The sequence below is a fragment of the Pezoporus wallicus genome, unplaced genomic scaffold, assembly GCF_028554395.1.
Source record: "Pezoporus wallicus isolate ANWC-B61680 ecotype Strahan unplaced genomic scaffold, APGP_CSIRO_Pwel_v1 contig_2871, whole genome shotgun sequence".
In the NCBI taxonomy this organism is placed as follows: domain Eukaryota; kingdom Metazoa; phylum Chordata; class Aves; order Psittaciformes; family Psittacidae; genus Pezoporus; species Pezoporus wallicus.
This window is the reverse complement of record NW_026640775.1, coordinates 1,196,630-1,211,439: the sequence shown is the minus strand read 5'-3', so window position 1 is coordinate 1,211,439 and position 14,810 is coordinate 1,196,630. Positions and strand designations below refer to the sequence as shown.

Below are 14,810 nucleotides of genomic sequence, written 5' to 3'. Positions count from 1 at the left end.
CTAAAGATCTAACTACTCCAACCTTCACAATTCCAGCTACTTGATAATAATAGGAATAACCCAATGAATACTGTATGGTCTGAAAGCTACTATACAATATGATACTTAACGAGGGAGGGCGGGAAGTTAGAGGCTGTCACAAAGCCCTGGGATGCAGATACTGCTTCTCCAGAGTCAGCAGGGAAATGGGACCCTGGGCAAGCGGCTCGGGCATCCTAGGAAATGATCCAGGGGAAGGGAACACATCCCACTCGGGACACATCCTGTTCCCCGGCGGTACCTGGCAATGGGAGGTGCTGGGGAGACCGCGTGAAGGGGCAAGTCTGTCGTTGCCATTGGAGGTGCTGCGGCATCTCAGCCTCGCACTGAACGTCTCCAAGTCTCAAGTAGATCAGCCTGTGAGGTCAGTAAAATGCTCCACCAGCTCCATAACGCTCTACAGCCCTGGTTCTCATCTGCTATCAGCCCCAGGTTTTAGCTCCAGGTATTTACAAGCAGGATTTATCATATTAAAAAAAAAAAAAAGAAAAAAAAAGAAGAAAAAAAAAAAAGGAAAAAACCCAGACCCAAATCACATCCCCTGGGGTAAGAGAGGATTATCTCGTCACTTGATAACACAGCTGAATCGAGCTGCTGAAACTACAACACGTGCACACACAAAATACTGTGAGCAGGAAAAGAATCAATAGAAAAACATGACCATAACTGAGATTACTGATGTGGGAGAGGCCCAAATTCTGTAAGGAATTCCCTCCTCGGGGAAGCAACAAACCCCACCAGCAGCAGAGAGCTGGGAAGCTGGCAGAGATTTACTGACCCACTTGAGAACACACAAGCAAACAAAAAGAAGAGTAAAAAAGCAAATCCATTCCTAAGGTGAACCAGCACTTTGCTGACTGCCAGCCAAGGCAATGTGCGGGTGGACGGCTTCAGACACCAGCAATCTCCTGGTGAAATCAGGCAAGGGGTTTTGGCTGATGTGTTCTTGCTCTACCACGAGTCAAGAGGCAGCGTGGGAAGCCCCAGAGCCTGTTTGCCAAGGGCCCCATTTCACGCTCTGGCTATCAGACTCCTGCTTGCCTTGTTGGCTGGAGTTTTTACTGTAGAAGAGAAGTTTAACCAGGGTTGGAGGGCAGAGAGGGCGATCAATGAGGTGGGGGTGGAGGGAAAGGGCTTTTCAGACATTAACATCACCAAAAATAGTGTTTTATGCAACAAGGAATCAAGTCTCACTGGTGTATACTACAAAATGTTTGACGTTTCCCAAGAGCATGTCAAAATAAAAACACAAAGAAGTTTACGTTGGATGTTCATCTTGTTCACTAGGTTGGGGTTTTTTTATACCCCCCCCCCCCCCCTCCTATATCAAAACAGTGCAAACAGGTAACACACTTGAAAAATCACCCCTCTGCACCAAGGACAGCGTTACCCTGACCCTGCCAGGCTGGAGGGCCACAGCAGCAGGCTGGCTGTGCCTGCTGCTTTCCCTTTGGAGCTAGACTCGGCAAAGGCGCTCCCCAGAGCTGGTGTTTGGGTTTCCCTTTATTGAATTCCTAAGTGCTCCCCAAACCCGTCCTCCACTTGCCTCCTCCTTCAGGGCCGGGATGGGAAGGTACACATAGGGATGGGTGGGAACTGGGAGGCTCAGCTTTGTATTCCCTGCTGCTGTGAAGCCATGGGTGCCGGAACTGAAAGCCCAGCAGCCAGCTCTCTTCTGGGGCAAGGAAATCATTTCATTAACCATTCCACAACCAGAACTCGAGCCAGCTATTCAGGTAACCCTCCTCAGCTCTCGCTGCGCCCTTCACATCCGTAAGATCTCAAAATGGGTGAGAACAGGGGATATACTTTCACTTCACTTTAGGGACAGGGAAGTGATGTCTAGAGTAGCAACATGACTGCTCCATGATGACCCTTGAGGATAACTGACAGAGCCCAGCCCAAAACACAGCTCTTGGCCTCCTGAGCTAGCACTCTTCTTGCGGGGCAAGTCTGCTCTCGGGCACTGAAACAGCCGAGCCACAGCTATTTTGAAACATGGCTTTGTCAATCCGAACTCGTGACACAGCATCCACGTAACTGCTTAACCTGGGAGAAGCTGGCTCTAGCAGGCTCATACTGAGCTCCCCGTTGTCTCCAGGTCCCATCATGGCTTTACTTAGAAAAGCTAACCCACCTACAGCAGTGCAGCCTCCCTAGCACAGGGACAGCAACAACAGTTTGTTAACATGCTGGGTATCAATATAACTTATTCCCAGTAGAGAATATGCGATACCAGCAGAAGTCATCTTTGTACCAGCACAACTGTACCCACAAGGAAAGACAGAACAGCATATTAAATGAATCAACTCTTCAGTCCAAAATTTTATCAGTATAATATCATGTGCTAGCCAGACCTATTGCAAGACAGTACAAACAGCAAGACTTAAAGAAACATCTTTTCCTCTACATCAAGAGGAATCCCAGATGCCACCAGACTAGAAGGTGACACACAGCAAGCTATTTGCCAGGCTGCCTGTGCGGTTTCCCTTGGAAAGCCAAGCCCTGCTCTGCAAGGGACCTGTGGCTGCAGACCCATCTCAGGGCAAGCACCAGCTGCCATCGGTCAAATAAGCCAGGGCCTAGTTTAATTCATTAAGTTTAATTCATTAAGTGTAATTAATTTTGCATAGGGAGATATAGGCTTTGTCCTCACTTCTTTAGAAGATGGATATAGCCACGGCTTGGTTACTCTGAATGCATATCAAACCAGTTCATAACACATCTGAGTGAAACCAGAGCTGTTGTTTGCCAAGAGGGAAGAAAGGCTGAAGAGCTCTCCCACCATGGCCCAACACTCACTCAAAATTCCAGCTGGCATGCAAGTTTCTGGGAGGTCCGGTGCTCTGGAGACCTGGAACCAGTGAGCTCCCTCCAGCCCCCAGCTGTGCAAGCATCCCGGCATCTGCAGCCTACTACTGAGAGCACGAAACTGGGATACCAGCGAGCTGCCTCAGCGGGCATCCTGCAGCATTAACTATGGAGTCAAAGAGACACTGGCTGGCTAATGCACTGGAGAAGCCTGGCAGGGAGCGACCGGAGCAGGCCGGGCTCGGATACAGGAGAAATCAGGCTGGATGGTCTAGAGCAGGTATTTCTCGGAGATCATACAGCAAGGGACCACAGCCCTGAAAAGGTTGGGCGCTTCTGCACTAAACCCATCACTCTCCTAACATACTCAGGAGGGCTGAAGCTGCCATGCATAGACTCTGCTCGGAGGCAGAAATGGGGCTGGCTTCCCTACTCCCAGAGAGGCCAAGGGGTGGGAGGGATTGCAGGCAGCACTGCCAGGGCAGGGGAGGGCACTGGGGCAGTCAGAACCAGCTGAACTGAAAGGTAGGAAAAGGGGCAGAGGGATGAGCAACCACCACTGCCGGGCTCCACAAGCTGCACTCCTCCCGCTCGCAGCCTGCTGCACCAGAACTGCCTGCGGGCGAGGGAAGGGATGGCCTCAGACAGCCTCTCTGCTCACAGGTAGGTAGAACAAGTCCAGTAGAGACTTCTGCTGCAGAAGTCCCCTGGCTGCCCTGCGGTGGAAACGGCTCCCCCTGAATATGACTATTTCTCCCACCAGTCCTCACTCCCCCCTACCCCAAACTCAGGCAGTAAAAGCCCCCGGACACCCTGAGTGCCCCTCATTTCCTAAATTTTGCGAAAGCCCCAACACACTGTTCCCCCCTCCCCATTTTCAAGCTAACTAAAATATTTATATACAAACAACAACGAAATTGTCATAACAGCAACAAACCAAACTTTGGCTTGGAAAACAAAAAAGTTTAAAAACCAACAATAAAACCAGAAAGAAAAAAAACAAACCCAAAAGGTGGCCAACAGGCTGGCAGTTTGGTGTCCCCTTTTGATCTAGCTATTCCTCCAGAGAATCAATAGCTTCAGGGTCTCTAGATTAACTAAAGGCTTCCTCATTCTTCCCATTCGAGGTGCCTCCTCTCTGCCACACACAGAGAGGACACGTGTATCGCTGGGGAAAGAGCAAAGAAGTTCATGGTTGTGCGTGGCTGGGCCAGGACACCTCCCTGGGAGCTCTGCCTGTTGACATCGCTTAGTGTTAAATGCAGCAGGTTTCCCATGCTGGTATCAGCAGTGGATGGAGCAGCCGGTGTATGACAGGAGTTGGAGAGGCTCCACCAACAAACCCACACTCCAAGCAGTCTTTCTGTGGGCAGTGAGCTCACCCGAGTACCCATCGAGGCAGCCTACTCAAACCATGCTTCTGCACTCCTCTGCCATGAGGTTAAGAGACCCTGCCTCTGAGCATGCGGTTACTGGGGGCACTCTAGGAGCCAGCAGCTGAGTAGGGAGGTCTGGAGAGAAGCACCTCCCCATCACAACACAGCTCACACAGTCATCCAAGAATGCTGACTTTGAAACACAGTGAAATCACTGTCCACTGAGAGCAGAAGGGAGATGGCCTTGGGAGTCGTGGAGCCTTCTGCTCAATAGTCTCTCTGATTCTGAATCTTCTAATATGTAGTGTCTATAGGGACTCAGCAGACCAGGTACGCAACCTTCTGTAAGAGGCTGGGCAAAACACAACTATGTAAGGGTGTGGAAATATGGTGGGAAGTTCCTATGAATTCAGAGCTTGCACAAACTGCTTCTGCCTCCCCTTAAAACTCCTGACAGAAACAAAACTACTTCAGGATCAGGTTTAGATGTAAAAGACCCTCTTCCCCCACACAAACCCAAATGCTTGCCCCTCGCCTCAAGCAGCTTATACATGACTTGTGTTTCCTCACTCATGTTATTTGAAACAGATTACTTGCAGAGGCGCCTACACATCCCAAGATGAACAGGAGGAGGGACCTTGTATGCTGGACCTCGATGCATCGGAGCATGGTTCTTCTGCTAGCTTTCTTCCTCTGCGAGGCTGCACATGCTTCACCCTCTGCAAGCTTAACCACCTGCTGTCCGCAGCAGAGGTTCTCTGTGTGATGCTGCACTGCGTCTGCCACTCCTCGAAGAATGAAGGGGAGGAAAGGGACAGCAAGAGAGAAAGATCTTGAAAAGGAGGAAGGAAAACTAAGGGAATTACAGCCACCAGCAACGGAAAACAATCAGCTAGAGTATGGGGGGGGGGGGGGCGGGGTGGGTGGTGGGAAAGATCATCCTCATCAAAAACTCCTTTCAAAGTCTTGTCCCCTATACAGCAGGCAACAGCCAAAGTCTTTGGGCAGGTTGAGGAAGTCTTCTCTGGCCACGTCTAGAATCCTGACACTGCTGAAACTGTCCCAAACCTGTGCGTGTCAGATGGTGATAAAAATGAGAAAAGTCTCTGCATTTCCCCCATATTTCCAAATGTAAATGACTATTTCCCACCAGCACTTAGGTCCCAGCCACAGCCACAGAGTGCTTCCTTCTGCAGACCAGAAACACGGCAGGTGGAGACTTCTCTCTCACGTCCTCCTGTCTCACAGGCACCAAGCACCAGACCCAGGGAAGTAACTCTGTCTGCGTGTTCCTCATTAATTGCATGATATCAGTTTCTAACAGCTTTCCTTATCACTAATTGCCTTTTCCGTGATTGGTAGGATAATCTATGCACCAACATACAGACACGGAAATGCATTATTTTTACCACAGTTAAAAAAAACCCAAAAAACAAAAACAGAAAAAAAAAAAAAAAAGAAGCACAATCTTTGGAACAAAAGAATTAAAGGCAGAAATTTAAAGGAAAAAAAAATACATATTCAAAGAACATAGTGAGGTATAAAAAAGTATTTTCTCCTTTGTTGTTTTTTTTTTTGTCTTGTTTTTGTTTTTCCTCCTCATCTTGCTATAGAGTTCCTCTACTAGTAAATATTGCAATAGCCAGGCCTCATGAACTGGGGGGGCTGTCCCACTTGCAGGGGGCTCACGTCACTTCAGTAGGGGGCAAATCGGCTGTAGCCACCTCGGTATAAACTCGCCTGTAGAAATTAAGTGAGAGAAGAAGAGGTTATTAGGAGGAGAACTGGGAAGAAATACTCAGGACAGCACCCGAAGGACTAATGGATGCGTCCAGGCACTGACCCGCCACCATCAGCACCTCTAAGAAGCAAGAGATGAGAACCTTGCCTGCAAAACCAAAGACGTGGCTCAGGAGGACATGCTCGTGGCCAGCCAGCTGGAGGTGAAGTTTGGCAAGTCTTGGTCAAAGCGAGTTCAGTACCAGAGAGGGGACTCACGAGTCCTTATCCCTGAGACAGCTGTCCAAGCTGTCTTTGTAGACAGCACAGATCAGGACTTCTAGGATGCTTCACCTCACCTTAAAGTCTAAAATAGACATGATGACTGGTATCCTAGAAGTACCTGCTTTCCTTTCACTGACCCTGAAGAGAATCTACATGATGAGCTGATGCTCTAACGGAGGTGCTACACTGCAGCTATCTATATTTAGATGTCTTTTTCTCTGAACACATTTGTATTCCAGCCTTTGCTACACCACAGATACTGCAATGGCTAGCAGATGGGCAGGCATGTGTTTTCAGCAAGCTCCTCCACTCCCCTCCAATGCCAGCATACCTCGCTCCCCTCTTTGTGAGTTACACTGCTGGCAGGCAGGACACCGCATCCCTCCACTAGAGGAAGAGGGAACCAAGTGGAGCAGCTTTGCTGCAAAATGTCATGAGAACAACTCACTCCCTTGCTTCCTAGAACTGATACCTCAACAGCAACACGACCCTTTAAGAAAATGGTGTCTTGAATCTCTAACTATTGCTCATTTTTGTTCTATATTATCACCTTGACAAGTTTCTACTGATTCATTAACAATATTCTGGCTCCTGGTATTTCTGGTCTTCTTGGCAGTAGGTGACATGCAAGACCAAGTAATAACTGGTCTCCTACAACCTGGCTCCTTTCCTAGTGCACACACAAAAACATATGAATGAGGAACAACTAAGGACCTCCTCCACCAACAAAAAGGTTTTTCTGGGTGAAGTTTTATTATCTGATAGCCCAAGCTGGAAATGAGAAACAGCACAAGAAACAAAATACCACTTACCACAGCGCCAACTCCGTAGCTAGCGGCAGGGGCAAGGGCATGGTACGGATCTGCTGTGTACACCCTGCCATAACTGAAGAGAGGGAGAAAAGATATATAAAATAAAAAGAAAAAAAGAGAGAGAAAAAAGTCACTTCAGGGGGGCAGAGAAACCAGCTGTCTGACCACAGGCAATGGAGGAAGCTGCATGCCCTTCTACACACATGTATGCATACATGCACACACATGCAGGCAGCCCCTCTTCGAAGAGATCCTATGGGCATGCTGCCATGCATCGTATGAGATGGGCCAGAGAACAGCCTGCAAGGAGGAATGTGGCAGAAGCCATGAGCTCCACCTGTAGGAAAGAGGTCAGCACTTTTGAAATGACAGCCAGTGCATCCCTTACCGCGTGATGCAATTTGGGAGGAGAGGGACTGCTGGTGCTAGCACTACTGGCATGGAAACAGCTGCTAAATGGAAAGCAGTGAGGGGTTCTCCAGAATGAGAAGGGAGTACAAACTTTAATGGTCTCACATGTGGTAGGATTAAAACATGGCCTCGCTGCACAGGAGATACAAAATCTTAAGGCAAGCACTCTGCTGGTGATAATCCTTTGTATCTATACAGAGCAGCACGTTACAGCATCCTGAATCAGCTGAATATTACTTCACAGATTGGGAGAGAAATGCACCCAGTGATTTAAACAACCTGCCCAGAGTCACAGAGCAAGGAGCTGGCAAGGCAAGCCAGATCTTTTGACTCTGAGGCTACAACCACACTGCCTCCTTTGTGCAGAGAATCATAAGGATAGGGAAGAGGCCAGGATTTGTGCCAGCTCACATACACCGGAGGGCAATACTACCCGGGAGCAGAGAGACAAACCGTGCATTCAAGTCTTTCATGTTGGGTTGTGCATGCATGTGTGCGAGTGCAAGTAAGACAAAGAAACAGGGAAAGAAGTGGAAGTGCTGTAATGGATCAATGCTCCTTGATTCCCTGAGCACAGCAAGCTATTCCCCGTGGACACCTCCCCCTTACATACCCATCGCTGTAAGCTGCTGCAGCGGCTGCAGCGGCTGTGGCTGCTGTTGCAGTAGCAGGCTGTGCATATCTGTAGGCTGCGTATCCACCCTGCAGGAGAGAAGAGAACTGACTTTACAGATACCTGTCCACCCACACAGAGCGTAAAAAATAAAATGAAATAAAAAGTCACACACATCACAAGGAGAGGAAGTGTTTCAAACTGCATCAGCTCCCATGTCAAGCCTATCGCAAGCATCACCCATTAACTCATGTATGTTCCTTTCCTCAGAAGGACTGGGGAAACTCTTCTATTACCCCATTTAGCAGAAGGAATAAACTAAAAGCAAGTCCAAGCATGGTTATATCCCTGCAGGAAATTAAATTTGGCATGGAGGAACTGAAAACCAGAAGAGAGCTGAAATCTTGCATGCAACATCATTTTTTATGTCCCCTTCCTCTTATGCTGGTGAAACCAGAGGCAGGTACTTTCTGTGAATGTGTATTTTAGAAGGAGACCATTCAGAGAATTTCCTGTTCTTTTCCTTCTATCTCCTTTCTTAAGCCTCAGAAACACAAAAGGCCAGAAGTTCATTTGGTCCAGATGCGTGAAAGTATCAAAGGCACAGAAACCAAAAAGCAATCAGGAAAAGACAGAGAAGACAGTCTCAGGGCTGGCAACAAGCAAACTGACAGTGATACCAACCAGACCATTCTACCCTCCCTCCATGTAAGGAGGAAACAGGTCAGGGGAAATTATGCCAGAACAGTCTGTATTGCTGCTGCATGGGGAGAAACCCATGCTACACACCTGTAAAGGTCTTCAAAATGCCACTAACAGGGGCAAAGGCTGCATGGCAGATAGCAAAGTGGCAAAGAGGGCTCTGAAGCCCAGGTTAGATTTTTCCTCACTGTGCACTTCTAAGCACGTTTTTGTTAAGGGGAGGGGGGGGGACACGGACGACGACGACGGGGAAGGATACGACGGGGATGGTAAATGAACCGTGGCTCTGATTTGCTAGAAATACAATGAGCCATAAATAACAACAGAAAATTCCAGATTGCTTCTGGCTTTTTTTTCTCCAATTGACATTTCAGAGTCCGAAGGACCAGAAGGCAGACTTACGCTCTTCACATCCAGAATCAGCTCAACATGCCTCTACCACTTTTTCCCTACAGACCTTTCGCATATAAGTAACTAAGAGTGCAAGATCAGGTCTATTACAGGACAATGCGTTTGTTCAGCAGTGCTCAGTTTTGGGCTAGAGAGCTTTGAAATTAGAAGTAATGATTTTAATTTAATTTTGGTTGCTTTTGTGGGTCCTGTGTTGGCCCCACGAAGACTAACATGCTATCCAAAATATGGCTGGGCAGCCTTTCCTGTGCCAGAGGATTGTGACTTATAGCCTTTTCGATCTTGTAGTTAACAGAAGAAAAGAGCTACACAAATCTACACCTCTGAAACATCACCATGTTGCCCGAAAGAGATGTCATATTGCCCTTTTAATCTCATCCTGCTGTTTCAATCCTGCATTTCAGAGTATTGGTTTGCGGAAGTTTAGCTTGGTACAGGTGTGCTATTACTGCACCACCATTACTGCCACCTCCAAAACATGACGGAGATGAGAGGAATTGAGGTGCAGCCTTAATCCAGATCAAACCTTCATCAACCTCACCAAGTCAAGACACAATTTCATACTGATGTCACTGTGGTAATCCTTGAAGCTTAGCAGCTCCCTGAGCTCCTGATGGGGTCTGCTGTCACTTGGGCATGATGTACCAGGCAATTCTACCTGGCGCTACCCGCCTGCAGGGTGGCTGGGATTCAGTGTGCACCCGGATTCCCACCCTGCCCCACAGTTGCCAGCCACATTCCGGATCAGAAGCCGTTTCAAATGTGCCTGGCCCATACTCTGAACATGAGAGCAAGATGCAGCTTGAAATCAAAAAGGGTTATCATGTAATTCTCTTTTAACTCATGTCTCTCATAAAGGAAAACGAAATCAAACCAAACCAAAACAAAAAGAAAAGAAGAAAAAGAAAAGAAGGGTTGGAATCAGGTGTGGGAGGGGGAATGGCGTAACATTTATTAATCAAAATTAAAAACTAAGCATGCTGACATCTGGAGCTAGAACAACCAGCAAAGTCACCACGTTCAGACTCATATTGGCTAGTTCTATCCATCCCAGCATTCTCTTGGGACAGCAGTTCGCCCTAGGCTCTACCACAAGCTCAGTGAAGTACACAGCCTCAAGTACTAGAGCGTGCAGCCACAACAACCTGCTATTACGGAAACAGTCAGTCACCACTGGAGTTAACATTCCAACCTTAACGACTCCCGAAGCCTCCCACCCTCACCCCCCAGAATGGCTCCCACCCTAGCCCTGTCCCACACCACAATGTTAATAATTATAACAAGCAATAACCCATCTGTTATATCAGAGAAGGGAACAGAGACTCCACTGAGAGATTTAGAGCGGGATGTTAACATTTCTTCAGTCAACTGCACAACAAAAAAAACAGGAGAAATAATTCATTGGAGAAATGAAGTTAAGGAATAGCTGACATGTGTATTGCTTTTAAACCATGCACTGATGCAAAACTGAAGCTACTGTTAATTCAAAACCAAAGTAAATTAAAATCACAGGGTAGAGGTACACACGCATGGGCAGACCTGCTCCGTTCAAAGTGGTCTGCAAATTCTACTTGTGTGTACTTCAAATAAACCAAAAATGGGGATTATAATGGCCATGGTACGTTCCTGTCATAGGAGCAATGAGCGTGGACAGCTGGGGGATTTCTGGCACGCGGATGTATTTAGCATGACCAGCAGGTCCAAATACACCAAAACAGGCTGAAGGAGGGAGGAGGAAAGTTGCGACTGTAACTTGTTATTTCGTAAACCCTTCCACCGAGCTCTGGAACCAGTATACAGCAAAGGAGTCACTGGGCTGGTTGCCTTACCCAGCTGATGCTCCCATTCTCCATAACCCAGGACCCACCTATAATTCCACCAATATGTCTAAAGCCTTGCCCAGTGCACCAGTTATTTTCTCCTGTTATTCCTGTTCACACACAACTCTAACTGGTATGCAGAGCTCATCTGTAACCTCACCTACCTACCACCTCCAATGATTTCTGATGCCACTCACTTTGGGTACTCTATTAAACATAAACTGAACATCTTCAGCAAACATGTGTTTCCCAACAAAAGAAGAACATTTTTCAAAGTTCTTTGCTAGCTGCACCACACTTCTCCAGTGCTACAACCCAACTGCAACAGAAGACACCATTAAGTGGCATGGTCCCTGAAACCCAGCACAGCCATGCAAACTCCCACTCCATCTATTTAAGTGAAGTGATTCCATGGGGACAGGTTTACCTGTCTAGGTTCAGTTTTTGAAATCTTCAGCCTAATCTTAAAAGAAGTAAGTGTGGCTGAGCTTCTCCTGAAGATGTTATGTCAGAGACACTCCTATCAAAGGGATAGTTTAATCACTGCCTTGACAAGGAAATAGGGGAACTAAGGAAACAGCATATGCATTTTTACTGGGCAGTAAGTAACAACCAAAAGGACTTTCTAAATCGAGATCAGTCCTTTCCGGTACAGTCTTTTGGATTGCCTGGGGAGGACATAAGAAAGTCAAACACAACCCTAATGTTGCTTATCTTAACTCAAGTTCTCTTTCTCTGGATAACCTGCCTGCTAAACCCCTTTCCTCATGTCCGTGTGTAGCACTTGAGCCTGTAGATCTCAAGTGTCAAAAAATGGTACTTGCTCACATATCCACTAAAGCCCAAATTTACTATGACTCTTGTGATGTTATCGTCCTTGGCTCATCAGCAAAGTGAGAAAACGTTTTTTAAATTCCTTCTTTACCATTAGATGATAGCTGTCTCAATCTTGTCATATATTCTCTGAAACAACACAAACACTGCAAAACAACACATACAGGAAGCTGCAATCCCAACTAAAGCAGCATTCCAATTACTGAGCATGTTAATGGAAATAAATGGGCACTTTTAAGACTATAAGGTTAAGCTCAAAGTAAACCCATCTTCTCTTCCACTCTTCAGGTCCATATTAGGTGATCAATCCAACGAGAACATGATGAAATCCAAAACTACATCTTACTATATTGGTGTACCCTATGGTATAAGCTTCCCTTTTCTTTTTCCCTTGCTGCCTTAGATGGGTGCACGAAGTGTGTTGCTGGCCTTCTTTACTCCAAAGAGCCTTTATGCACTAAGACACAATCATTCTCATATCCCTGGAGAAATGAGTACCAATTACATACATCTGACCACCTGCCAGGTTTAGGCAGTGAGCCCAATTTTCAGATCTTTTTGATGTTGTATCTCAAATGCCCTATAATAGAAGTGAAGAAGCAGAAAGGGCTAGAACCGTTTCCAGTATTTCTGTATTAGAAGGGTGGCATATGTGCACCAGGAATGAGCATGAATGAATTAAAAGAGGTGACAGGACAACGGTGTCCACTGCAGCAGGTGCTTCTACATGGTAATGGGACAAGCATGACCTTGTTAACCCTTCCACTGAATTTACTTTTTTTGTTTTTTTGAATGAAATGCCACTTGGTGTGAAATCTGGACACACGCCGCCCTGCTACAGCGGGGGCTTGGCTCACACGTGAGTCTGCGCTGCCCTATAAAAAGCCTCTGTTCCCATCTCTAATGTGGTGCTGGAATGGTTAGTATAATTCAGTTTTTTCCACTGCAATCCACAATCTGATCGGTTGGCAGGTCACACTGGCACTCCTACCTGAGGTATTTTAGCGCTAATGATTGGTTCCTGTAAGACTATTCTATAACAGAACACAGGAAGAGCAGTTCAAAAAAACACAGCTGTGGAAAGAAACAATCATACAAACAGCCCGCAGCGGGGCTCACCAGCCTTTTCTTTCCAGTGGATGCAAGCACGCTTTTCACAGGCAAGAGCAGTCGTCGCACAGGTGGGTTTGTTTGGGTTTCCCCCCCGCCGCCCAGATTGACCCCATTGTAGAAGAAGTAACTTTTCTTATGAGCCGAAATGAAGCCCTCTGCATCCTGGGGCAGGTTGTTTTATGCATTCAGGTGTCTTGCCAGAGTGAGATGCATCCAACAACAGATGGAATGCCTTCTTCAACAGAAGAAATGGCTAGCAGGATGGTTGCCCCAGGAAAGAAAAAGGAGTGAGGAAGAGGAGGAGGAGGAAAACGAGAAATCTGTGCACAACACGTATGCAGAAAAGCAGCCCAAACTTGGGACACTTCCCTTCACCTTATCTACCATTAACCTCTCCCTGTCAGCTCAGCTCCTTTCCGCCCTTCCTTGACACAACCCTACAGACTCAAAAGACCTGAGGGAACCTCAATTTTACTTTACCGCCCCTGGAGTCCTAACTGAAGTACCCTCTGCCATCCCTTCCACAATCTGGACAAGCCTTTCAGAGCAACTAAAGGGGCAGAAGCACTGCAGTGAGAAGCATGACAAGTCAGTGTGGCACAGCAATGCTGTCATCTTTCTACCCGTGCCAAGCAAATTGTTTGGAAGGGTAAATTCATGTCTGGATTATGGCAACTTTTTCCTCAGCTTCATCAGTGAGCTCTGGGCACCAATAACATAAGGAAAAACACCACCATCTACCTTGATGAGTCCCCTTTGCTATCATCCTGCTTTCTGGCAGTGAGACCAGAGTCAATACATCAAAGCTGTCAGATGTCAACCTAATGGTTCCAACTGGACTTGGGAGCTTGGTTTCGTGTTATGTGATGCTACTGTACTGCAGCACCAAGTGGTTACCGGGAGTCTTCATTAATGAAGTCTCTGTCCTTAAAACATGTTAAATAAGCCTCTCCTCATCTGCCATGGAAGCTCTGAAGGAGCTTTCTCAAAAGAAATAGGAAACAAGCCTGGCCAGTCCTCCCTTTCAACGTGACAGCCTCTTATATGCCATACTCTGAAAGAAGAGGCACTAAGCATTGCTCATTTGCTTGCTTACTTGCTGTAGCAAAGTCAGTGGTCTGTAAAGCTGGTGTTTTAGCAGTGAAATGGGAAAACCCAGAACACTCTGTAGTCCTTGACACAGTTTTATAAAGGAACACTTGACTGGGCAGATCAATTTTTAAAGGACTGCACACATGACAGTATATGTAAGAATGAAGAAATGGACCCAGTATTGCTATGCTCAGAGCGCATGTCTTCCAACTGCTGTAACTGTGTTGGGAAAAGCACTTTACAAGACCTGACCCTCCATATAAGCCAACAAAATCCAAGAGCTAATTCCATCCATTATCTTGAGTCTAACCCCAGGGTCCTCTCTATGAATGTCAGAAGTAGCACCTTCAAAGGACTAGGGATGTGAAATCCATGCTGACAACTGTGCCACTACCTGCTACAGAACTGCCCCCAGCTCCAAAGAGTTATTACATATGATACCACAAAAGGCAACTCTGCTAGAACTAGGCAGTCCACAAGCTGCAATGGCAGTAGTGGACCTCAACACTTTCATCTTTGAAAGGCATATTCCTACCTTAACTGCTCTGCAACTGCTCTCCATGGGAGAGGAAACCGCTTTTCTCAGTGGCCTGCCAGAACCCCTCCCATCCATGACCCACCTATGCATACACAGATGCCCTGGAGACTTCCAATACAGACTGGCTGGACAAAGATAATGACAGGACAAACTCTCCTATGGTATCAGAGCTAATTCCCAGACAGGAGGAGGCTGCTGATTCTTCTAACTGAACATCTCCACTATTTGTACTTC

General features: G+C 46.9%; 1 protein-coding gene across 27 annotated transcripts in view; it reads right to left on the bottom strand.

Annotated features, from left to right (window-relative positions):
- Positions 1 to 5,810: 5,810 nt before the first annotated feature.
- Positions 5,811 to 14,810, bottom strand: part of RBFOX2 (RNA binding fox-1 homolog 2) — a 166,499-nt gene continuing 157,499 nt past the window's right edge. For 12 of the 27 annotated variants that reach the window (XM_057420626.1, XM_057420632.1, XM_057420628.1 and 9 more), the window contains 4 exons: positions 10,471 to 10,547; positions 8,067 to 8,155; positions 7,043 to 7,115; positions 5,811 to 5,966 (listed from right to left, as the gene is read on the bottom strand). In XM_057420626.1, coding sequence (XP_057276609.1) covers positions 5,912 to 5,966; positions 7,043 to 7,115; positions 8,067 to 8,155; positions 10,471 to 10,547 — 294 coding nt within the window. In that variant the 3' untranslated portion in view covers positions 5,811 to 5,911. Of the gene's footprint in view, positions 5,967 to 7,042; positions 7,116 to 8,066; positions 8,156 to 10,470; positions 10,548 to 12,824; positions 12,868 to 14,810 lie in introns of those variants that run through there. The other 15 variants (XM_057420646.1, XM_057420631.1, XM_057420636.1 and 12 more) reach the window with 9 other exon arrangements.